At 38.3% G+C, this 27,617-nt stretch overlaps 1 protein-coding gene across 1 annotated transcript in view; it reads left to right on the top strand.

The window, feature by feature from the left end:
- Positions 1 to 27,617, top strand: part of PolE1 (DNA polymerase epsilon catalytic subunit 1) — a 650,197-nt gene that overhangs the window by 17,457 nt on the left and 605,123 nt on the right. The window contains 1 exon segment of the mRNA XM_090380641.1: positions 15,774 to 15,992. Within this exon segment, the coding sequence (XP_090236767.1) occupies positions 15,774 to 15,992 (219 nt within the window).

The following is a 27,617-nucleotide window of genomic DNA, read 5'->3' on the forward strand; positions in this document are numbered from 1 at the left end:
TCCTTTACTTCTACTGTTGACGTAGGCAAAGAATTCTTTGCTACTTTTCTTTGCATTCTTAAACAAGGGCTTTTTATAATTTGTCTTAGTTTGTATAATCCCATTTGTGATGATGGCAGAGTAGTTTATATTTAATATAGCTTTTTGTGTCCCTTGATAATTTTTAGTCATTCCATGCATTTTTGTTCCATGCCATTTGTTGCCTTAATTCATCTGACATGCATTTAGGTCCAAACAGTGAACAATATCTCTTAGTTGGTATAAAATGCTTAGCAGCTTCTATGGTTACTTCCTAGTTAGAATTTGCAATTGTTAATAAGGTTGCACTGAAAAGAATTTTAAAGCTGTGTGACACCTTATTGTAGTCACCTTTACAAAAGCAAAATTCCTTCCCTTCATCCTTAACAATAGTTGTATTTTTAAGTAAATCTCACATTAATAAATTATGGTCACTGCCATCTAGTGGTTGCTTTATCTGGAAATTCTTAATGTGTGAAGAGTCACTGCTGATAACACTGGTTGGCAAAAAAAAAAAAAAAAACAATTTTTTTAGCTCCCTGTTAAAATTTGGAGTGATTCTTGTAGATTTGACATTGCTGAATTCAAATATGGCAACCATATTGCTGTAACCTCCACCAATTTTAAGGGAGAAGGAATTAAAGTCAAACGCTAGGTTTATAGTAAAAATGATTTCATATATTTTAATAAAATGTTACATACAGTACTAAATATTGAACAATAGGTCTGTTAACCTTATTCTATTTACAAAAATGTTTATCTGATAACAAAACACTTATTTTATCATTTATTGCCTTTTATAATTGTCCATTGGTGTCTCCCATACAAGATGCCAACATATATGGACTCCATTTTTCCGGGTATCTTTTTGTCCATTTGAGAAATATCTTGATGAAACCTTTCACCATGTTGGTGTTCATCGGAGACCACTCCGAAGTTTTCGGGAAGAAAGTCTAAATGGGAATGTAGGAAACAAAGCTTTAACAACATGTTGCATCCTAACTCTCTGTCTGCTAAAATTAGCTCATCCCCAATTTCACTATTAATTTTGTGATTTCTGATTGTCTAAAAAGTTCTGGCAGATGTTTTTGAATACCTTCCAAGCTCTTATTTCTGTAGCATTTAAATTTTTAGTGAATTCCTCATCTTGGAATCTTTGAGGACACACACAAATTCAATCTTTTAATTTCACCTCACTGATTTGAGGAAACTTTTGCCACAAACAGGAGATCCTTCTTTTTTGCCCATCACTTTCACCAATATTTTTATTAAACTTATCTTGATGTGCAGTGGAGGTAAATAGATTTTTAACTTATCCACCAAAGGAGGATGTGGTACATTTTTTTGGCCTTGTGTAGTTTCTGAACGGCTTGGCCATTTTCCTACCCTATAGTGGCAACTCTTCACTTGGCTGTCCCACTTGCATAAAAAGGAGCAGTATTTACTGTATCCACCTTGCAACCCAGTCAGCAAAGCCACGACTTTTAGGTTGGATCAGATATTCCATTTGTATTCTTGATAGCATAGTTTTTGTAAAAGAACCTGTAGGTTCTTGTATGTTTCCTTCATGTGAACTGCAATGGCCAACGGCTTATTTTCATTATGGAGTAAAACTGCTTTCAAACTCACCTTGGATGAATCAATGAAAAGCATCCACTGCTCATGCATGTGCCCCAGGTCTAACCCTTTCATTATTTCCTATACATTGTTACAATAAACCGAAGCACCATCCATGGAGTAATAGGTTATGTTAGATTGCCTCTTCCTATAAAAAGATACCTTGACACTCTTTTCAAGAAGATTTTGCTGCTGAAGCCGTGATCCTAGTAATTGAGTCTTGGTTTTGGAGAGTCCAAATTGTTCAAATCTGCCTGAGTGATCAGATGCGGCTTTGCAGTATCAATGGTTAGCCCAGAGCCACCTAAGTGGTATGCCCTTTGACTTTTTACAACATTTATATTGACAGGTCACGGCTCCCTAAAGGCAAAACTAACCTCCTTAGGCCTGACCGATGACCCAAACTGCACCTGTGGCGAAAGTGAAGACTGGGCACACATTCTATGTGAATGTATAATATATGACATTCCCAGAACAGATCTAATAGCACAGATTGGTCCCCTTCCCAGGGAAGAAGAACATCTGTTCATCATAGAAGAGCAAAATTATAAAGCTTTTACATCTTTCACACAAAGTATTCAAAATGCACAGAGTAATCCAAAGAATGGCAATTTAGCCCCCCCAGCAATTAGACAATAATCAATAGTAAAATTGCCCAAGTTTCCCACCACGTCCAGACGATGACTTAAAAACTGTTAGGACACAGTATTCTGCACCCTGACAGAAACCTGATATAACAAAACTCCCCAGGACTACCCTGCCATGTGTAGGAACCTAGGGCCCCACACCAAATAAGTAACCATGCAGGGGAGGGAGATGTACAGGCAGCCAGGGAAGCAGATTAACTGAAAAATATCAGTAAGCTAGTAGCAAGGGGATCCAATGTAGAATGAATGAATGAATGAAAATGAAAGATAGAATGAATAGGCTGGGCACTGAGTGAACTTATGGTAAAAGGGAGTAAATGGCAGTTTTGGTGAAAGAAAGAGTGACCTAGCATGAGGGAAAGAGAGAGTAAATGGGAACGAGTGGAAGAGCAAATGTAATTGGCCGAAAGAATACAAAGTTAAAAATAACTTACATTACTTTACATATACTGTACTAACAAATATTTACTAACCACATAAACACTATCACTGCATTCTCCCCTGGCCTGCAAAAAAAAAAAAAAAAAAAAAAAAATATATATATATATATATATATATATATATATATATAAAAAAAAGGAGAAAGAAAAAAAAAAAAAAAATGCAAGTAGAGTGAGAATGCAGATTATGAATGAAATAAATGTCTCTCTCCCACCCCCTCACCTGGTGGGTTCCCCACTGCCAGCTAACGTATCCCACCCTCGGAGCGGGATGGGCAGCTTGACCCTCAAACCGGATTCGACACTGCTTGGACATGACACTGATGAAGAAATTCTGCGGCTTTGCTGCCAACACGCCATTGGTGATCTGAACTGGGTACTCTAACCTGGTTCTCTTTAAAACCCCATCCCCAGGCAGGGGGGGGGAGACGGATCTCTGTCTCCTCTCCTCCCTGCCTACCCCCCATACTTCGCCTGGTGGGGCTTGTCTCCACTGACCTCTTTGGGGATGCTACTCTATCACCCCTATTCTTCTATCTGTTTCCCCCAGTCTTCAGTAACCCCCCTCACTAAATCGACCAAGATACACCCTTAACAATGCCGCCAAATTCTAATCAACGTCTAAATTCCACCGGTTTCGTCTTAATCTCTAAGACAACAAACACTATTAGCTTTTATCTAGCGTTATAACCTCACGTCTAAATTTAATAACATCAAAATTTTGCCCGACCTATTAGACCTTTAACCCATCTCTTTAGCGTTCAACCCCAACTAGCGATTTCCAAACAGCAATCCCATTAAGTACTAATGTCAAATGCGTAAATTTTTTTTTTTTTTAAGATCCTAGCCACTGAAATCCCAGGAAACTAGGTGGCAGGACCTGCCAGAGCAGGCACCTCCGTAGCCAGGTGGGCAGGAGCAGCAGTGCGTAGCACACGCTTCTTGATTAGACCGGGGTTCGAGCCCGTGACCACCAAATACGGAGGATGCGGAAAGGTCACAGAATGACCACCGCATATCCCCGGAGCAATATGGCCTTAGTTGCTAATGCTCCTAAAAACCAAATAACAACAACAATAACTGCCAGAGCAATTTGTTGTGATACTGGATACACCAGGCTAGCCTCCACGTGGCAGGGTATGGGCAACGTCAGGCCTCACTAGGGGCCTGGTGGCCAGTAAGCCGGTCAAACAATGGCCACAGCATATCACACTGCACAGACACGGCCCACACACTTTCAAGTCTCTGGCTTGACAGTATACTGTTCTCGATACAGCGAAACCCACCCGGAGTTGGGAGAAATCACAGGTGCCATTTGACAAGAACATACTTTACCTTACCTTACGAAAAAGTATCAAGAGTTGAAATGTCTGGATCTGTACTCTTTCTGGATTCTGTTTTGCATCTTCTGGAGACTCCTTTTCCAATCCCGAATCAGTCAAGTCCATAAATTCCTGGTGGCTTTCATCATGAGGAACTGTCCTTAGAGCAGAAAGTGTGTTGGGATACTCTACTTTGTTTGGATTTTGAAGAAATAGCAGAATTATTGGTCATGCAAAAGTAACAATTGTTTATGTGGTCTTGAGATTCCCACCATATTACCGGAATGGCAAAAGGCATCGATTTATGACTACCTCTAAGCCAGCCTGTTAATGTCCTTGAACATGAGCTACAGGAAATCTTTGGAATCCATACTTTATCTTGATCTCTGACCTTACATCCAAAATAGAGTTCATAGACCTTTCTCACAAGTTGTGACAGCGGCTTTTGCTGAAGTTTTAGTACCACTTCTCTGTAAATGTTGCAAAGCTATCAGGCTTATTTTAGCAAGAAGGTGAAATAGTTTACATTCGGTTAAGGTATGCGCACATAAGAACACTATTAAGAAATTGTAGATTTTTATTTCTAATTTAAACACAGTTCATGATTTATGCTAATGCACACAACGCTTGTTTACAAACACCGATTCACTGAAACACTCTTCACCACTCGCTGTCTGAAACACATACACTTTTTGAAATATGAAAACGCTTGCTTGGTGCAGAACCCACTTGTATTTATACCGATAGAGAAGTTTCTAGAAGGATCACAAGGTTTCTAGAGAACTCCGCTGAAAGTTCTAGAACCTACCAGAAACGTCCTGATCTTTCTTCCACGCTTAACAATATTCTAGAATGTTACAGAACATTCTTGAATGTTGTGAAAAGCTCGCGGATGTTGTAGAAAGCTCCAGAATGTTCTAGAAAAAAATAAAAAATAAATATATAAAATAGATGGAAAAGATGATTAAACCAAATACAGTAAACTCCCGCTATTCGTGGTATCTGTATTCGCAGTTTCTCTTATTCGTGGTCGCTGATTTAATATAAAATGAAACCTCAAAAAATGTGAATTTTTTTACATTTTCCGCCATAATAAACATGGGCGTGGCTAAAATTATCTTCCCCGGTCAAAACAGCACTCAGTGGGTGGGGGGAGAGGGGTGACAAAATCGCGAGCTTGGATATTTCTCGCTAATCCTTGTTCAGTATGTGTTATGCGCTTGCCATGGGAAGTTTCATCGTTTGTTTTTAATTTATATGCTTATAAATTGAATAAATTTATCAATTTATAAATTGATATGTTTACAAAAGTGATAAATCTACCGTTTTGTCATTGGGGATTCCCAATGACAAACTTACTATGCTGACACTATTGTCTGATGCATGAGTGTAATCCCTGACGTCGGATGGGCATCTGCATCCCTTATTTTAATTCCTTTGAGGATATCAACATGTTCTCTCACATTGGCCTAGCTTAATGCTGAATTTGCACCTAATCTCCTCACTCTTTGCATCAAATGCACTCATAGGATCCCCTTTGGTGGTATCACAAATATGCTATAAGTAACACATACCACGAAGCCCTAAGTTGTAGAAGAATGACTATATCAGTTTGTCTCCAAGTCAAAGTACTACATCTGTTCTGAACTCTGCTTTCTGCTCTAGCCTGAGTCGTGATTCGCTTAAATCATGATTTTAGCTTAGATTAAACACTAAATTGAGTGGTACATAAGTATGATAGTAACACTATGCTATTCTATCCATCCTGTACACATTGCACTCAATTCTGCATTCCCTATTTCTGAGTGGCACAGTGTGCCACTCAGAAATAGGGAATACAGATATTCACCAGATGTGAGCCCCAGGGGCTCACATCTGGTGAGTATGGGCTTGGCACACCTAGGGGTCCCGGGCTGGGTATCATCATTCTTCTCTTTCTTGGTGATTCCCTTCTACTTCTCCTCTCTCTCTCTTTCTTTCTTTTTTTTTTTTTTTTTTTTTCTTTTGCCTGGTGCAGCATAAGCCTCAGGCTTCCTTGCACCATATGGCTAATAATAATAATAACCCTGTGCTACTCAGATAATTGTATAACATAAATTACATTATGTTATATAATTATATTATAAAGTCATGTATCTATTGTTATAATTTCTAGTATATAGACTTAAAAAATATGTATAATATAATGTAATTACCATTAGCAGTGACAAATTTCACCCATTAATTCCCTCCAAATAGTTTCTCTAGTTCTTCCTTGAATTTATTTAAACTATCAACTTCCACAACAGCATATGGCAGTTTGTTCCAACAATCAACCACCCGTTGATTGAAGGCAAACTTCTGCATATCTATTCTGCAACCATCCTTCCTCAATTTGATTTTGTGACCATCATGTGCTGCCTGAGCCAGAGGAAGAATCCCATCAGCATTGAGCTTGCTCAATCCCTTCAAACAGCTCAATCCACTGAAACACACCTTAAACACCTGTCAGATCACCTTGCAGATGCCTAGTCTCTAGATGCTGTAATTTGCAGCACTGAAGCCTTTCTTGGTAACAGCACCCCCTTCATTTTACTTACTGATCTTGTTGCCCTTCTCTGTATTTGTTTCAGCAGGTCTGCATCCTTCATAAAATGAGGCATTCAGACCTGTATGCAGTACTCAAAGTGCAGCCTGACCATGGCCTTATATAGAATGGGATAATCACCTCCTTATCCCTAATAGCAAAATTCCTGTGTAAGGTAAAGGTAAACTGCAGCCATTATCAACCCACTGCAGGATGGAAACCTCCTCAACAATTCCTGCTGAGGGAAATGGACCATAATCTGCCACGCTGGTCCAGTGTGGGTTGGCAGATCGACCGTATTTAGCAGTCAGGGGCTTGAATCCTGATCTACTCAAAGAGCATGTGCTACTGCACTCCCGCTCCTGACCACTCGGCTACGGAGGTCTTCGTGTTTCAATGACAAAACCCCATGATCTGTCCTGGTAGCCTGTTAGCATTGCCCAGGAACTTCTTATCTGACTGCACAATTACTTCCAGGTGTTTTTCATTTCCCCCTACCCTGAGTGTAGTACCACACAGTTGATATGTTACTCTTGGGGTTACTGTTACCCATATGTAGTATTTTGCATTTATCAATGTTAAATGTCAATTGCCATTTCTCAGCCTATCTGCCTAACTTTTCTAGATCCTGTTGCATTAGCATGCTGTCATTACTGTCATTAACAACCCTTCCAACCTTTGTATCATCTGCAAACCTGGACATTAATTTAACATAATGTAATGTAAAAAGGTTTCCTTCATTGCAACCTCCGTAGCCAGATGGCAGGAGCAGCAGTGCGTAGCACACGCTTCTTTCCTAAAAACCAAATAACAAACTTCATTGCAAGAAAGCATCCCTCACATCCTGGCCACAACGACTGAAGATTAGGCACATAACCCACTAATTCTTCTCTCAAGCCTTGATACTCGTGGATATTAAACAAGACGTGTTTCCAATCCTCTCCTGTCCGACAAATGAGCAATGTGTGCTCACTGACCCCCAGGTCATTTAGTTTAGCAAAAAATGACCCTTTCCAGTAATAAAGAATGTGGATTGCAGATTTTGATTGAACCAAGCAAGCATACCTCTGCCAGCCTTGTCAGCATATGGAAGAAACTTTTTTGTTATCAGTCCTTTTACCCTGCTGCCTTATCTTTCCTGCAATAACTGTCTGGCAAGCCAATATCCAATATTCTTTTTCTCTTTGTAGCAATGGTCACATAATGCTCTCTTAATTACAAATATTTTGCACACACTTGCCATTTACAATGAACAGTCTATCCAAACATGAGCACCGTAATTGACAATTAGTAAAAAGACACAGTGCTCTGTCTTTTTTCTAATTGTAAAAAGTAAAAAGAGAGTGCTCTGTGTCTTTTTTACTAATTGTCAGCCCTAGTGCTCTGCCTTTAACTCCCTACTCTGATCTGGTTATTCTTGCTATTGTAGCAACAAAATGACAAATCTATGTAGTGTGATTGATTTGCACCCCCAAATCTTAGAATTCTGTTTATTTTTACCCCTAAATATGTTATTATTTTCCGAGAGAGAGAACAATATGATATTCTATAGATACCAAGTCACACTGGAATTAAAATGAATTAGCTGATTTGGTAGCACAGTCAGCTATTTCCTCAGAATAGCTGATTGTAATAACTATAATATTTCAGTTTGATATACAACTTACAGACAGTTGGTATTAAAAATGGCAAGTTTCCTGGAACGAATAAAAATGAACTAATTATATCAATTTAAATCCATTATTAAAAAAAAAAAAATGATGTTCTTGTTCATACTCTGGCGTGACCACCAGGCCAATAGAGTTTACAGTAAATCAATCAATGCAAATTGTTAATCATATTTAGCAGTCATGTCCACTCAAAGAGCGTGTGCTACCACACTCGCGCGCCTGATCACTCGGTTACATCAGGCCTTACTATGGCCTTCAAGACTAGAAGATACTATAAGGAGTAATGTTAGTATGGACTATGATTGATCACAGCCATTTAACTACACATACACGCACACCAATGGAGACAACAACGTTGGAAGACAACAACGGAGATTGACACATGAAATTCAAGTACATGGGTAGTAAATGGATGGCCATTGCACAAAACAGAAGGAACTGGAAAGTTGCTGGAGAGGCCTTCATCCTGCAGTGGATTGAAAATGGCTGATGATGATGATGATGGTGTATTATGAGGAGTACCCAAAAAATTTTCTAACTTTAGCATAAACCATTTAATTGAACTAAATTTTTTTAAACCCAGAGGATTATTCTTTTCAACTGGTTTGATTTGGTGTAGATTTTAACGGCACATCAGCTGCTAAGGTCATAATGGGCTACACCTATGCTTAAAGTAGTGCATAAGGTAAAGGGTTAAAATTTCCTAAGAAAAGTTCATCCTGATGAACTTTTATAATGGGATGCAAAATTGTTGAAATTTCTAATCATGGATATGATTAAAACATATGGTATAATCTTAATGCATGTAAACAGAAGAATTCAACATTTCTGCTTTCCAATAGAATTATTTTAAAGGAGTGACATTTAGGAGGTTCTTCTGCTCTTGAAGGCCTCTCCAGCAACTTTCCAGTTCCTTCTGTTTTGTGCAATGGCCATCCATTTACTACCCATGTACTCGTGAATTTCAGGTGTCAATCTCCGTTGTTGTTTTCCAGGTTTTCTTCTAGCTACACTTGGGTATCGTTCTGTTATTTTCTTAGTCCATCTGTCATCATGTCTTCGAGCTTTGTGTACTGCCCAAGACTATTTCAGTTCTTAACAATGTCCTTTACTTGAGTTTACTGCCTAATCCACGTTTCTCTTCTTATCTAACAGTTTGAACAGTTTGTTCCATTCTTTTCTGTGTAGTTCATAGCTTCTCTTCCGTTCTTTTGGTGAGTGCCCAAGTTGCAGTTCCATAAGTCATGGTGGGGAGTATACGTTAGTTCATTATTTTACGTTTCAGAAAAATTGGGATATTGCTGAACAGTATGTGACTATATTTCCCGAATGCTATCCATCCAAAATTTATTCTTCTCTTGACTTCCAGCCATTTATCATTATTACAGCTAATGATTTGTCCAAGATAAGTATATGAATTCACCTTTTCAATTACTGCTCCTCCATTCTGTGGCATACTTGTTCATCATCACTTTTGTTTTAGCCATATTCATCTTTAGTCTGAAATCCTTATAACTTTGCATAGCTGATTAAGATTTTCCATTAATTCTTTGGAATCATGATCATGAATGAATATGATCATGAATTATGATCACAATGTCATCCTCAAATTGTAAATGGTTTAGGTATTCTACATTCACATTGACTCCTTTCTGCGACCAGGCAAATCTTCTGAAAGCTTCCAGAACGGCAGCAGTAAACAACTTCGGAGATATTGTGTCTCATTGTCGAACTTCTTTATCAATTTTAAATTTGCTACTGTCATTGTCTAGTCCAGGGGTCGCCAAACTTCATTGACCGTTGACCCCTTCAAGAGTTTCTTGACTTTTTATCGACCTCCCTCTATTTTACTATTACGTAATTATAATAGGACAAGCAAAAAAGACGCTTATGTGAGTTTTTAAATTGTTTATTTTATAGTTACAGTGTTTATTGTATGTATAATATAGTATATATTACTATATTGGCTTAACATCGAAGGGATACGTGTTTGTTTTTGACGTCCTTCTTAACATTACATATTTGATAGGAGGGATAAATAATATATAAAATATAAAATTTAATTTAGATAACAAAATAACAATAATGCAATCTTCCTTATATATATTAAAATAAGACTTTTATTAATTTAGTATACAATTTACTAACGTTGTCAATGTGAAGGGTGTGCTTCGTGACTCTTGACAAGATTAGTAATGTTGGGTTCAAAATTAGTAAGTTTTAGCCTTAAATCGCCACAGAATTCTATATCTAGCTCATTTATTTGTTTTGTTAAAATGGAATTAACATGGCTGAAACCAGCTTCAACCATGTACAAGCTTGGAAATGCAAGCAAAAAGGGGAGTACCACTTCAGAAAGTTTTGGATATTTTTCTACAACATTTATATTCGTCCAAAAGTAACTTAAAGTCCTATTTTTAAAAAGCATCTTAGCTTCAAGATCAACTGATAATTCAATAAGTTCATCTTGTAAGTTACATTCGATATTTTCAATATCTGCAGAAAATGGCGTGATAATCCAATCTGGAATGTGCATGTTTTCAAAATCTGCAAAGTGCAATTTAAAATCATCGCTCAAATTTGGAAGCTGTTTTGTGTATATTTCTAAGTCTTCATCTTTTACTTCCAATTGTTGTAGATTCGAAAAGTACTGAAAAGATTTTTGTAACAATGATGATTTAAATAAGGCTAATTTAGCTTGGAAGACTGACGTATAAGTCTGTACATCATTAAATTTGGAAAATAAGTCCGCCAAGTAGAAAATATTATTCTTATTTCTCTTCAGTTCATCACTCAACAAATTAATCTGTAAGAAACTCTAGGGTTGAGTCGAACAACTCAACAAATCTTTGTAGACTTGCACCTCTAGACAACCATCTTACTTCAGTATGCAAGAGTAATTGGTTTAATACATAATCATTTTTTTCACAAAGTTTGGCAGATGACTCTCATCGATCGGTGCAATACCACCACTTTGCTTATTGGAGGCTTGAAGTGGTGAAACCCATGTTTAGTCTCTAGAGCAAAGTTTCCGTTATCCCCCCCCCCCCATACTTCTCTTTCAACCCATGCATGGTACTAAGTACTATAGGTTTTGATACTTTTCGTGTTTGGGGGTTTCATAAAAAAAAAAAAAAAAAAACAATCGCGATTTAAGAGGATGAGTTCTAATTTGATTAATAGATTTAATACACACTCTTAGAGTATCATGCAGTTCATTCCTGAGAGTTTTTGCCACCAAATGGTTTCAGTGTAACACACAGTGAATAGTACGTACACTTTGAACTTTTTCTTTCAGAAAGGCAGTGAAACCTCGATAACGGCCCACCATTGCAGGTGCGCCATCTGTGGCTACTGCTGTTATATTAGTAATTGGAATATCATACTTATTTAAATATTCCTCCAATCACTGAAAAATTGTCAACCCCGTTCCATCACTTTCAAAATATTTTTTGCAAATAAAAATTAATCAATAATTTGATGTTTGGTTTTACTATAATATCTTACATAAGCCATAAGAATAGAACAACTATTGAATGTAGATTCATCAAGTTGGATGGAGAACTTACTATTTTTGAGTTCTGATACTACAGTTTTTTCTACATTTTCAGCCATTTCACCAATACGCCTTTTCATGGTATTTGCAGGCGCCTCCGTAGCCAGGTGGGAAGGAGCAGTAGTGCATAGCACACGCTTCTTGATTAGACCGGGATTCGAGCCTGTCACCACCAAATACGGAGGATGCAGAAAGGTCAGGGAATGACCACCGCATATTCCCGGAGCAATATGGCCTTAGTTGCTAATGCTCCTAAAAACTAAATAACAACAACAACACAGTATTTGCACTCAATAGTAAGCATTTTAAAACAGGGCCAGAATCTTTTTTCATTACGGTTTCAATTACTTCTTTGATTGCGAGTATAACAATGTCCTCTGCAATTGTGTATGGTTTTCCTTTTTTTTTGCTATATTAAAAGAAATATTGTAGGAGGCTGTTAATCCTTGTTTATTGTCAGCTTCGGCAGGTGCTTTCATAAATGATTTTATAGTTGGTCAATGTGTGTATTTCTCTTTAAGTTCTTTGAAAAAGTCAAGATCTTTATCTTTCTTATCGGGATGGAGTCTTTGAAGACGATCTTTCATTTTTGCTGGTTTCATTGCATCGTTACGTTTTTTCACAAAGAAAACACATAGGCCTCGTTTCGTTTGTTAATGAAGCAATAAACCCAAGTTTCAAATATTCTAACGAATATTGTCTGCATTTCTTTTTAGAATCTGAAGCTGCCATTGTGGTTACTGGGGTTGTAACAAAATAATTAAAATTGAAGTCAGTAAGCAAAAGTAATAAGTCTAAATAATATACCTACTCACGTATTTCTATAATATCTTACATAAGCCATAAGAATAGAAGAACTATCAAATGTAGATTCATCAAGTTGGATGGAGAACTTACTATTTTTGAGTTCTGATGCCCTGCTCAACGCTTCAACATAGAGAAGTTTAGTTCGTGAATGAATAACGATTGAATTATAATATGTATGTTTATGAATTTTAGAACATTAACGCTCGCTTGTATGTCGATGCGCAAAAATGAGACTGGGATCGAATACTTGTAAGTATAAGTAAATAAGCAACCACGCACGTGTTGCAATCTTGCTTCCGCTGTGCCGGCCACCACCGATATCCGTTTATTGGTAAATACGTCATTTTGGCCTACTTGATTGGCCTCTGTAACTATTTTCATTACCTTGCTCCATCTTACAGGTCTTATTCATGTCACTGTTCCCACGATTCACTCTTAATTGCATCATTGATTGCATCATGTCATTCAGGATGGAGGTAATTCAAGTTACCCGAATTAAATATTACCTGTACAATGATGTCTTATATTTTTCTGTCGACCCCTAACAATGTTATATCGACCCCTGGGGGTCGATATAACATTGTTAGGGGTCGATATCTGTTAGTAATGACCTTTAACTAATCTGTAACTAATAACCTGTAACTAATCTGTTAGTAATGACCCTTGTCTATAATTTCCAATTTCTGATTTATCTCCTTTTTTATGCAGCAAAACTATGATTGCATTATTCCACTCCTTAGGTGTCACACCTTTTCTAATGCATTTTGTGAAGAGCTTTGCCAGTTTCTGTGTCATGGCTTTTCCTCCCAATTTTAACAACTCTACAGTAACTTTATCTTCCCCTGGGGCTTTCTGATTCTTCATTTTCTTCAACACATGTTCTACATCATCTGGAAGGATATTGCACATGTCATATGTGTGTAGGTGCCTCCGTAGCCAGGTGGGAAGGAGCAGCAGTGCGTAGCACACGTCTTGATTAGACCAGGGTTCGAGCCCGTCACCACCAAATATGAGGGATGCGGAAAGATCAGGGAATGACCACCGCATATTCCCGGAGCAATATGGCCTTAGTTGCTAATGCTCCTAAAAACCAAATAACAACAACAACAACAACATGTCATATGTGTTAATTATTTGTGATCCATCTTCCCCACTGTTGGCATCATTCCCTCGCTTCTTGTATAATTCTTTATAGTAGTCGTCTGCTATTTGAATTATGCCTTCTCTGCTATTTATAAGTACACCATCGTTATTCTTCAGTTTCAGTATCATTTTTCTTTCTGTGTTACTGATCATGGCTGCTGATTTAAGTCCTTTGTTTTCCCTTAATGCTTGTTCTACTTTTCTTGTGTTAAATCTTCTTATGTCCTCTCTGAGTCTCTTTCTAATGGCTTTGCATAATTCAGTATACTCCATTTTGTCCTTGTCAATGTTTATCTTGCTCTTCATTTTTCGTCTTCGGTTCATCATGACAAGTGTTTCTTGGCCAATTTTTTCTTCTTTGGATTTCTTTTTACCTATAGGTTTCTTGGGCTTTATCACTTTCAGAAAATTGTAGTATTTCTCGTCGATATCTTGGTCCTGAACAGTCTGCAGAAGCTCAAACTTGTTCTTAAGTTCCAGTACATACTGCCTTTTCTCCTCATCTATTATCTCAAAGACTGTATTATATACCTGAGTCAGCTTTTTCCTTTCTTTTCTTATGTTTTTATCAAGTATGCATCTTACAATTCTCTGATCACTTGCAATATTTACCTTGTTCAGGATGGTAACATCATTCACTATATATCTTCTGTTAGTGAGGATGAATTCAATTTCCTTAGTTGTTAATCCATTTGGGCTCTTCCATGTCTTCATTTCTGTTTGCCCTTTTCTTGAAAAAAGTGTTCATTACTGACATTCCTTGAGATTCTGCAAATTTCACAAGCCTTTCACCTCTTTCATTTCTTTCACCAATTCCAAAATTTCCAATAGTTCCCCTTTCTGCACTGTTTTGTCTCCTTCCAACTTTAGCATTGAAGGCCCCCATAATGAAAGTGTAGTGGGTTTTCTGCTCATCTAGAAGACTCTCAATTTCGGTATACATTTCTTCAACCTCTTCATTATCATGGCTTGATGTTGGTGCATAAATCATTATAACCTTTAGCTTGTACCTCTTAGAAATCCTGAGTAGTAGTCTTGACATCCTTGGTGATGTACTTTTGAATTCCAAAATGTTGTTTTTTATGTCTTTATGGACCAGAAAGCCAACTCCACCTTTGCTTCTTTCAAGTGTACAGCAGATTTCCAAGTGATAAACTTATAAGTGATTCTTTTCTTCTTCTTGTTTCAGCCAAGCCGATGATATCCCAATTCACATTTTCTAATTCCTTTTCCAGCTCTAATATCCTATCTTCATCGATGAGTGATCTTATGTTGTAACAGGCCAAGTTCTGTTTCCTTGCATGGCTGCCTAGTCGTACCCAGACATTCTTTGCACCCTCTGCTTCCTCTCCGATCCTCTTGCTACTGTAAGAGGGATAGTGAAAGTCGCTGGGGACTAAGGGCCATTTGTTTCTTCATGCTGTCATGTGCTGTGGATGGTTTGGTCTTTCCTCTTTACGCTGACCCAAGCGTCTTGAAGAGAATCACTCTACATGTTCATTGCCACCTAAGTGATGTAACAGGGCTTACCATCGAGAAGGTGTGCATGAGTGGATTTTAGCGAGGCAGGTCAACTGGACTTCTCCTAAATCTTCTGAAATAGAAAGATATTCGATTGATCAGTGTTTTAGACTGAGCGTCTGATGACACAGAATGCCTGTTTCCCTCTAAGCCCTCTTGATCAGTACTGATTTTTTATCATAGATTTTTTATTATAATACATATTATAATACACTTATAATACATATAAGTTATTAATCTTCTATTTAGCTTTCAAATTCTTTTTTAAATTAGTTGTCTATAATTAGCTAACTGTGGGTAATATATTTATAAATTGGTATTAATTGATCGGTGCTGATTTTTTATCATAGATTTTAAGCATTTTTAATATAAATTTTTTTTAATGCATGCATTATTTTTATGGTGTTTTGTGATAATTTTCATTAAATATCAATATATTGTTTATTTTTGTTACTTGGCTATCTAGACTGAAGTTTTGGATGAGGATAAACGCTTGGTGAGTGCTGTAGACTATTTCTTTGTACAGGAAGATGGCAGCAGATTCAAAGTATCCTGCTGTTATAATCCATATTTTTATGTTGCAACACGGCCAGCTTCTGAACAGGAGGTTGCCTCTTTTCTTACAAGGAAGTTTGCAGGAAGTCTTTCTCTTGTGGAAATAATTCATAAGGAGGATTTAGATTTGGTAACTTTTTATACTATTGGATGCTAATGATAATTTTGTATATAATGATAAGTTTGATGGCTTAAAAATACTTCAAATTATAAATGCAATGTACACGTACTGTGTACATTTCATTTTCTGTGATATATCTACTGCTTAAAATTAATATTAATAACAGTAGTAATAATAAAAGGGTTATTCTAAAAGTAATTCACAAAAGAAGTTAATTTAAAATGAATTTATTTTATGACATAATTTACATTAAACCTTTATTGTAGTTTCCTTTGTGCTTTTTGACTGATTTACAGTGCTCAGGTAATTTTTGAATGCATTGAATCTGCTAAAGTTAAGCTGTTTGATGCAGCAGCACTCAGATGTTGGCTGCACTGATTTCTAAAGACAGAAATCTTTGTCCATGCAATGGCTCTCTGAGTTTGGGGAATAGATCATAATTGCAAGGACTCATATCAGGATTATGAAGTGGGAGGACCAGGACTGTAAAGGTGTGCTTCCCTCTAATCAGTGAAAACAAGATGTATACAGACTGATATGAGCCCTTGCATTGTTATGGAGTGTGTGCACACCAGCTTCCAACATCTGTGGGTATATCTGTTGAATTTTTGAGCATAATTTCTGATGAAATGTTGCATAGTAGTCTCCAGTTACTGATCTTCCAAAAGTGGCATGTGATCAGTGGAGCACCAATCAAAGATAAAACAAATGATGATCATTTGTTTCAGCACTCAGAAATTTAGAGGAGCAAGGGAAATAATGGATGCTTCTACTGAGTTGATTATGACTTCAGTTCAGGTTCATAGTCATGTGGCCATGTCTCATCATTTGGCAAAAATGCATTTTTAAAACTATTCATCTTGTCAGTAATGAATAACTTCAATTGCACTTTTTTTCTTCTTTGCTCATTTCTTGTCTGACAGCTACTGTGCGACCCACTGGACCTTGATCTTTTGTTAAATTCAGTTAAATTCAGTGAACAGATGTCAGTATTCCACATTTGTTGGCTATTTACTCACAGGTCATAACCTGTTTTCCTCTAAAATGGTGGTAATAATGACTGCTGATTTGTTGTCTGTAGATGTTCTCAGTCTGACTTAGAATTGCTTGTCTTCAACACTGGTCTGACCCTGAGACCTTTCAGACCAATGTAAAATTATATTACAATCTATTGTTGACTCACAACACAGTACTTGCAACAATTCATCAATTTGCAATGGTATTCAACGACAATGTTTCAGTTTTGATAAAAGATCTTTGATTTGAAACTAATCTGACCTAAACATTATCGCCATTCATTTTTATAAATGCTTCTACACAAACATTCAATGCAAGAACTCTATTTTAAGTGCACTAATGTTAAGGTTAAACTTCAAATTATTATCCTGATAAATGTCAGTTGTGCAGGTGTATGGAGTGAGGAGCACATGTACAGTTCATATTACTTTTGGGATGACCCTCATTCTATATTTTGCATTTGTTATCTTTTGAACGCATGTTAGTCCTGTTGGCTGCATAACCCTATCAGTTGGTGCTGCTTATTTATTTATTTACACACAGAGTTTGTTTTTTAACAAGTGCCACAAATTTCTGTGGACATGAATTTATACATTAATGCGTTTTGCACATTGCACAATTTTTGTTGACATGTATACCTGTAATAGTATTAGTAGGGGCAAATAAATGCAAGAAAGCATACTTATACAGTATCAGCCAAACAAAAAAAAAAAAAAAAACACCTCCATTATCACCTGTGTATTCCCTCCAATAATTTGTAGAATTCTTGCTTACAATTATTCAAACTACCCACTTCTACAGGATAGAAGTTTGTTCCAACAGTCACCTATCTGCTGGCTGAAAGCAAATTTCTACACATGTATCATGCTACCATCCTTCCTCAATTTAAATATGTCCCTTTGTGTGCTGTCTGAGCAAGAAGAAGGATGCCATCAGCATTTAGCTTACTCAACCAATACAAAGCTTTAACATGTTGACTGCTATGGCTTATTTGGGTGAATGGGTCTCCAACACCAATCTGAGTTAGGCATGTTAAATTATTCAAAACCTAAATTATAATATATATTCATCACCAAAACTCCTAAAAAAAGCTTATCGATGTAAAAAAATTCTTCTCGAATTATCTCGTAGATGGCGTGAGTAATAGAAAATTCCTCGCGGCAGGCAACTATGAGTTAACTTGAGACATATTGTTACCTGTAGAATTCGCCGTATATGAGCCAGTACTGTGTGGAAATCCGTAGTAGTGACATAGACTGTGCCGTGTATGTACGTTGTATTTAGTAATTTGTTACGTGTTTCTAAAAAAAACCCAAAAGAACCTAAAACGTGGATAAGAAGAGACCACTGACTGAAGAAGAGCTTGAGCTGTATGCTAATGTGAGTGACTTGGAATTTGAAGAGATTTTTGACGAGCCATATGGTTCCGGCTCTGACAGTGAAAATTACGAACCTTCTAACGATTCAAGTGAGGATAGTGAAGGTGAAGCCAGCTCCCAGCCTGAAGATAATCCTAATTCTCCACAGGCAAGTATGTCAAATAATGATAATAATTTGTGGAATGAAATAGCACAAGATCCTCCACAATTTATTTTTGAAGAGAACATTGGTTTGAAAATGGACACAACAGAACTTTGCGTACAAAAATTGGTAAACCTATATTTTTTGGAAGAATTTCTTACATTATTAGTGGAACAAACTAATTTATATGCTAAGCAAGAAATTGAAAAATGTGGACAATTGCAAAAATATGCCAGGTCGTCAAAATGGAAGGACACTGACATCTCAGAAATGAAAGTGTTTCTTGGACTTTTGTTACAAATGGGTCATTGTTATTTTCTTCAATAGAGCATTACTGGAGTACAAGTGCATTCTACAATGTTATGTTTGGCAATCATTTATGATTCGAAATAGATTCCAGTTGATATTACGATATTTTCACTTTGCAGATAACTCATTACAATCCTCTGACAGGCTATACAAGACCGATTTTGAATCATTTCCATAGTGTTATGCGCAATAATTACGTACCGAATAAAAACATCTGTATTGACGAGTCGATGATGTGGCATGGGAGACTGAATTTCTGCCAGTACATAAAAAATAAAAAGCACAAATTCGGAATCAAACATTATGAACTATGCGAGTTCAACGGCCTTGTTATGAAAATAAAATTTACTCAGGTAAATCAGAAGAAACTGAACAAAACATAGGTCATACTGCTGAAGTTGTGCTATACTTGCTTGAGGACTACTTAGATAAAGGATTTATAGTGTATATAGACAATTTTTATAATTCTGTTGCTTTGACGAAATTGTTGTCTGCTCGAAAAACTTATGTATGTGGAACATTACTCAACAACAGAAAAGAAAATACAAAAGATCTGGTGATGAGAAAATTGAAGAAAGGAGAAGTTGCATGGCAATAAAATGGCCCTGTTGTAGTTTGTAAGTGGAGGGATAAAAGAGAAGCTCTCACTATTTCTAACAAACACGTTGAAATGATCGAGGTACGTAACCGGAATGGAAAAATTTCGATAAACCCCAACATAATTCGAGATTACAATAGCGGAATGTACGGCATAGATCGATCGGATCAAATGCCCTCATATTATTCAGCACATTAATAATATACCCAGAGGTATATAATACCAGGTATTATAATAATATACCCAGAGACTGAGTTCTCCGAACCAATCTACATGATCCTAAGGATACCAGTTACATAGTGGTACTCTTCTTTGACCTGTGCCTTAATCAGGTAATTATTTATTAATATTTTTATATTAACAGTAATTGAACTATGGACGTTGGCCATAAAACCGCCTGACCTTGTTTCAAGGTTATCGTTGATCCTGCATGCATAGAGCTATTTGACTAGTTAGCCTCAGGAGTCGAAAATGGCCGCTACCCTTCCTCAGGGACTCTATTCTTTTAATCTTTTAATTCAGCAATAACAGGGAGCTGCTTGCTAACGGCAATAATGACTCAGACTAAGAACACAACACTCTCAGTAACCGCTGGGATGTATGTCCTTTGTCATACTTCTGCAGATGAAACTTTAATTTGCAGCAAATCAATGCACAGAATATTCTCGGGGTATTCGTGCCTTTCTTGCTTGTCATTGAGCAGAAGGAAAGGGTTTCTGGGAAATTGTTGTGTAAAGAGTAAACAAATAGGAACCACAGCAACGGCCAATAGGAAGGATGATACCCCCCTTACCCCCATGAAGAGAAGATAATGCATCCGTAGAAAATTTAATACTTTGGAAGAGGGCAATTCCGTAACCCCGTCACCGTTTCACTGATATGCAAAACAATGACTTGGAGAATAAAGAAAGTAATTTGGATCAGGAAGTTAGACTTCATTTGGAATATGAGCGAGACCGGACAAATGACCCACCCAACGATGGTAAGGGTGGGTCATTTGGTGGGTCATGCCACCAAATGCAGCCCGACACTGCTATTATAAATATTATAAACAAAACGTTTTGTTCTTGTATCTGTCCTGACAACTGCCAAAATGCCGGTCGTAGCTGCTCCATACACGCAGATCCCCGTGATGCACTGAGTGAACAGACACATAGCTCACATCTCAGCAACCTGAATAGTCTTGGCAGCATAATAGTGGAAGCATTTACACAATTTGTTTACCCTGTTGCTATGCAGGCTGAAGAGTATATGCACAAATTAGAGGAGAAATTTCGAAAAATTTATGAATGTGTATCTACTCTACTCAGTATAAACCAAGAGCTTCGTGCACAGAACGAGGAAATTAGAAAGGAAATGAGCTTGTTGAAAAACGAGATGATAGACCTGAAGAGCAATGTTATGCTATTGGACAGATCCGTATTACCATAATTTCTGTGGGTTCCTCAGACCTCAAAACTAGCTAGCAGAGATGTTGACACTGTATCTCCTCAATTGGGAAAAGATTGTGTTGAACGAGTATCCTTCTTGACGACTAGCTCTGGCGTTGAAATGGAAAACCGACAAAAAGGCGCAGTCATGAACACTCCGCCCATTACTATCTATCAGCATAACAGAGAATGTTCAAGCTAAACCTGCTCAAGGAAACAAACAGTGTTCATGTGTCACCTGACCAAGTAAGCCCTGATCAGTACAGAAACCAAAATGCCACATCATACGCCCTTGAACTGCACCCAGGAATTCACTCATCATCATCATCATCAGCCATTTTCAATCCACTGCAGGATGAAGGCCTCTCCAGCAACTTTCCAGTTCCTTCTGTTTTGAGCACTGGCCATCCATTTACTACTCAAAAACTCATGAATTTCATCTATCCATCTCCGCTTTGGTCTACCAGGTTTTCTTCTAGCTCCTCTTGGGTACCATTCTGTTATTTTCTTAGTCCATCTGTCATCATGTCTTCGAGCTATGTGTCCTGCCCAAGACCATTTTAGTTCTTTAGTTTTGATAAGAATGTCCTTTACTTGAGTTTGCTGCCTAATCCATGTGTTTCTCTTCTTATCTAGCAGTCTGATTCCCAATATAATTCGTTCCATCCTTCGCTGTGTAGTTCTTAGCTTCTCTTCCATTCTTTTGGTGAGTGCCCAAGTTTCACTTCCATAAGTCATGGTGGGGAGTATACATTGATTCATTATTTTACGTTTCAGACAAACTGGGATATTGCTCTTCAGTATGTGACTATATTTCCTGAATGCTATCCATCCAAAATTTATTCTTCTCTTGACTTCCAGCCATTTATCATTATTACAGCTAATAACTTGTCCCAGATAAGTATATGACTCCACCTTTTCAATTACTGCTCCTTCAATCATTATTTCCCTTTCCGTGGCATACTTGTTCATCATTACTTTTGTTTTAGCCATATTCATCTTTAGTCCAAAATCCTTACTAACTGTGCATAACTGATTAAGATTTTCCTCTAATTCTTTGGGATCGTGGCTTATGACCACAATGTCATCTGCAAATCGTAAATGGTTTAGGTACTCTCCGTTCACATTGACTCCTTTCTGCGACCAGTCTAATCTTCTGAAAGCTTCCTTGCATCAGTAAACAGCTTCGGAGATATTGTGTCTCCTTGTCGAACTCCTTTCTCGATTTTAAATTTGCTACTGTCTTTGTCTAGTCTAATAAAGGATGTAGCACTCTCATATATTTTCTTCAAAATCATAATATATGCCTTGTCTTTCCAGTGCCCGAAACATTGCCTTATGCTGTATGGAGTCAAATGCCTTTTCATAATCCACAAATGCCAGGCATAATGGTGTTTTATATTCATTTGCTTTCTCCATTAGCTGTGATATTACGTGAAGGTGGTCCATAGTTCAGAATCCTGTCCTAAAGCCAGCTTGCTCTTTCAGTTGATTCTCATCAAGTATTCTTTCTAATCTGTTAGTAATGACCCTTGTGAACAACTTGTAGATATGGGATAACAAGCTAATTGGTCTATAATTTCCAATTTCTGATTTATCTCCTTTCTTATGCAGCAAAACTATGATTGCATTATTCCACTGCTTAGGCATCGCACCTTTTCTAATGCACTTTGTGAAGAGCCTTGCCAGTTTTTGTGTTATGTCTCTTCCTCCCAATTTTAACAACTCTACAGTAACTTCATCTTCCCCTGGGGCTTTCCGATTCTTCATTTTCTTCAATGCATGTTCTACCTCATCAGGAAGATTATCGGGTATGTCGTATGTGTTGCTACTTTGCAATCCATCTTCCCCACTGCTGGTATCATTCCCTTGCTCCTTGTATAATTCTCTATAGTAGTCTTCTGCTATTTGAATTATGCCTTCTCTGCTGTTTATAAGTACACCATCGCTATTTTTCAGTTTCAGTATCATTTGTCTTTCTGTATTACTGCTCATGGCTGCTGATTTAAATCCTTTGTTCTACTTTTCTTGTGTTAAATCTTCTTATGTCCTCTCTGAGTCTCTTTCTAATGGCTCTGCATAACTCAGTATACTCAATTTTCTCCCTGTCAGTGTTTTTCTTGCTTTTCATTTGTCGTCTTTGGTTCATCATGACAAGTGTTTCTTGACTAATTATTTCTTCTTTGGATTTCTGTTTCCCTATAGGTTTCTTGGGCTTTATCACTTTCAAAAAGTTGTAATATTCCTCGTCGATATCTTGGTCCTCAGCAGTCTGCAGAAGCTCATACTTGTTCTTAAGTTCCAGTACATACTGCTTTTTCTCCTCTTCTGTTATCTCAAAGACCTTTGTATTATTTACTCGAGTCAGTTTTTTCCTTTCCTTTCCTACATCTATATCAAGTGTACATCTTACCATTCTGTGATCACTTCCAACATTTACCTTATTCAGGATGGTAACATCAGTCACAATATATCTTCTGTTAGTGAGGATGAAGTCGATTTCATTAGTTGTTAATCCATTTGGACTCTTCCATGTCCACTTTCTGTTCACCCTTTTCTTGAAAAAAGTGTTCATTACTGACATTCCTTAAGATTCTGCAAATTCCACAAGTCTTTCACCTCTTTTATTTCTTTCACTAATTCCAAAATTTCCTATAGTTCCTCTTTCTGCGCTGTTTTGCCTTTTTCCAACCTTAGCATTGAAGTCCCCCATAATAATAGTGTAGTGGGTTTTCTGCTCATCTAGAAGACTCTCAATTTCAGTGTACATTTCTTCAACCTCTTCATCATCATGGCTCGATGTTGGTGCATAAATCATTATAATCTTTAGCTTGTACCTCTTAGAAATCTTGAGTATTAGTCTTGACACCCTTGGTGATGTACTTTTGAATTCCAAAATGTTGTTTTTAAAATCTTTATGGACCAGAAACCCAACTCCACCTTCACTCCTTTCACTGTTTCCATTGGTGTACAGCAGATTTCCACTTGATAAACTTATAAGTGATTCATTTCTTCTTCTTGTTTCAGCCAAACCGATGATATTCCAATTCACATTTTCTAATTCCTTTTCCAGCTCTAATATCCTGCCATCACCGATGAGTGATCGTACGTTATAACAGGCCAAGTTCAATTTCCGTGCATGGCAGCCTGGTCGTACCCAGAGATTCTTAGCACCCTCTGCTTCCACTCTGATCCTCTCGCTGCCGTAAGAGGGAGAGTGAAAGCTGCTGGGGACTGAGGGCCATTTGTATTGTTGTGCTCTCATTGCTGGAGGGTTTGGTCTTTTCCTCTTCACGCTGACCAGGCGTCTTGAAGAGAACCACTCTACACGTTCGTTGCCACCTAAGTGACATAACAGGGCTTACCATCGAGAAGGTGTGCATGAGTGGATTTTAGGGAGGCAGGCCAACCGGACTTCTCCTAAATCTTCTGTAATAGAGAGATATTGGATCCATCAGTGTTTTAGGCTGAGTGTCTGATAACACACAGGATACCTGTTCCCCTCTAAGCCCCATCTAACCCTGAATAAACCTGGACCACTACCAGGCACGCCACCAACTTGGTGCTGGGTGTCAAACCAGAAAATGTCCAGACTACCAAGTGCAAGATAGCCAGTCAAAACAGTTTGAATAGGAAGAAAAACACTTGGAAGGGCACCGTACTAGTTTCAAAGCTTCAACCTTTCAAACTGGTTGGTTCATCACCCTGACTTTCCCACAGCAGTTTGTTTGTATCGCGTTTGGCCCTGGACACGTCAGCAAATCTCGTCACTGATGTACTGTTTGAGGAACTCCAGTTGGATTTAAAAATTTGGAGACTGAACACTCGTAGCACATCTTTTGCTTCTTTTTGCATCTATTGTGACAGAAGCTAGTTTGAAAGGATTGGAACGTGTACCAAATGGCGCTTCGGCACCATCATCAGGCTGTTTTATGAAACACGAAGTAGAAAAGAAGCTGTTGTTATTTGTTATTTGGTTTTTTTAGGAGTATTAGCAACTAAGGCCATATTGCTCCGGGGATATGCGGTGGTCATTCCCTGACCTTTCCGCATCCTCCGTATTTGGTGGTCACGGGCTCGAACCCCGGTCTAATCAAGAAGCGTGTGCTACACACTGCCGCTCCTTCCCACCTGGCTACGGAGGTGCCTAGAAAAGAAGCGATACCCTCATATACCCCTGAGAGGTGTCCACAATAGTTCAGACTCTGACTAGACGATGTATCTCTATTCCCAATTAGCAACCGAACTGCTCTACATGGGAATGGCCATAGCAAAAAGGTAATGCCATATTTCGCCCTTAACATGCCTACAGAAAGGGGGCTCTCAACAGTGATTGAAAACTACTCAAAATCTCCGTCATCTCTATCTCCTAATTTTACAATCCCTGTCATGGTTTCAACATATCAAAAAACAGCGACGCATCACAGACGGATCAGACAGTGTACATCTCTTGTCAAGGTCAAGAGAACAGCTTCATTCCAACTCCTATTTCAAAATGTGCGATCTATGAGGAACAAATTGAATGAAGTTGAGGAGCTCTTGCTGTCCAGTTCAATGGATGTGATTTGCTTTGCAGAAACATGGCTTGATCCAGTGAAGACACACTTTCTTCTACTTGGCCTGCAGGCCTGCAAGATATCAATCAGATGGTGTGCACATCTAGAGAAAATCGCAGGGGAGGAGCAGTTGCAATTGTGTTCAATGAGCAGGTATTTTCTATCCACTCAGTATCGAGCCAGTCTAATTCTTTCGAGGCAGTTCTAGTCACACTAAAACCTAAAAACAATGACAGCCAAAACGTTTCTCTCGACATTGTCGCAGTGTATATCCCACTAGTTCCAGACGCATAAATAGTTGATGAACTCCTCAATTGGCTGCTTAACCATCTCTACTCATCACTGAAGCATGTCATATGTGGGAATTTCAATCTCCCAAATACCCTGGGGAGCCTCAAGAGAAGACTGAGTCAGCGTCTAAACATATTCTGTCTTAAACTGGTGAGCACACCATCCACGAGGGGTGAGCACATTGGACCTCACGTTTGCGTCAGCAAACTGTAGCTAACCAAAACCCGACAAGCAACATAGTCTTATCATAACCCCATCAGTCTCTCTATGCAAATAGAATTGCCCATCACTTCTGGCAGAAGGAAAGTCACAACCAAAACAATTACAGCGCCCAAATACCTCAATCCTGAAAGGTGTGTTTATGCGGCCCAAGCAATCCCATAGACTGTCCTTGAGGAATGCGATTCTGAACTCGGAATTGACCTAATGACAAGATGGATAGCCACTATCTCTCTCTATGGTGCAACAAAGAAGCTAACCATTACAGAGCATTCGAGGGCCTGGCGGAGTCCAAATGTCTCTGAAAACTTCCATGTCAAACAAAACATGCACAAGTGGTGGTAAAACTCCGGCTTACCCTCGGACAGAACTGCCTTCTCCCTAGCTAGCTAGGGCACTTTTTATTAGGAACAAGAGGGAGGCAATAAAAATTCACCTAGAGGTTACCATAAATAAGGGGAAGCGCTTCCATAGAAGCAAATCTGAGGATGCCATCGACTCACTCAATCTGAGCAGTTGGCTTGACCATATAACTAGGTTCGTGGCTCAGCCAGAATCCACTACACCAATGGAATTCCCAATCAATCTGATTTTAACAGACCCCTTAAATTTAGTTCAACTCACCAAATATCAGCTGATAGATGCAGTAAATAGTTTAGCACCTACAGCCGCATCCGGCTCCGATGGGATTCCTCAGTTTATGCTGAAATGCCTGAGTACATTTATTGTTGATCCCATTCTGTCGTTATTTAATAAAATTCTTCCCTTCTATATGGCATGTCTATCTAGTAAGACTGCTGCCAAAAATATGCTCTGCTTCTAAGCCTTGTCACTTCCGTCCGTTTTCTTCTGCGTCAAGCCTATTAAAGCTATTTGAGAAATCTCTTCTGAAAACGTTAACCACCCAAATAATGCCACATCAGCCACTGCAGATCCACTATGCCGTCCACTGTGGGTTGCTTTATCAACTATCCAAAGGCAAAGCAATCACCTGCCTAGACTATACAACTGATCCGGCGAACGATCGTAAACTCGAGAAAAAATGCCTTCTCACCCACCTACAGCAGGCCTGGCAAACCCGCTGGACGACTTCGACAAAAGGGGAAGTCACCCGAAGATTCATACCGGATAATCAACTAGTGTTTCCCAAAAGCCCAAACTGGTTTTCACCGGGACTGCTGACATCTTACCTGCTCACGGGACATGGCGCAATAAGAGCAAAACTCTCCAGTTTCGGATTGAGTGATACCCCTCTCTGCCACTGTGGACAGCCAGAGACGTGGGAGCACCTCATGCACCACTGCCAACTATACGAAGACCTCCGCTGCCTCTTAATAACTAGAATACGTTTCTCGCCAATAAACCAAGAACAATATCTCCTGGAGAGCGAGGACAATTATAAAGCCTTAACGCAGTTTGCGCAGGATCTTTTTACTAGAAGAAGAACATACCCACAACCTTAGCAGGAATTTTCCCACAAACTAACCACTCGTTATCCATAATAAAGATCCTTAGATCTGTCAACCAAACAAAAACCTAACAACTACAATCTGGAAAACTAATCATTAACTTAACCTGGATCTGACCACTGGCTTAAACTGGAGTCATTATCTGGACTTGACCACTCACACAGATGGGACAATATGTCCCAGGAATGGCATACGAAGACCTGACAAAGACAATATGCAGTTTG

This window comes from Mastigoproctus giganteus, chromosome 9, assembly GCF_048544385.1.
Source record: "Mastigoproctus giganteus isolate SK-2022 chromosome 9, ASM4854438v1, whole genome shotgun sequence".
NCBI classification, from domain to species: Eukaryota; Metazoa; Arthropoda; class Arachnida; order Uropygi; family Thelyphonidae; genus Mastigoproctus; species Mastigoproctus giganteus.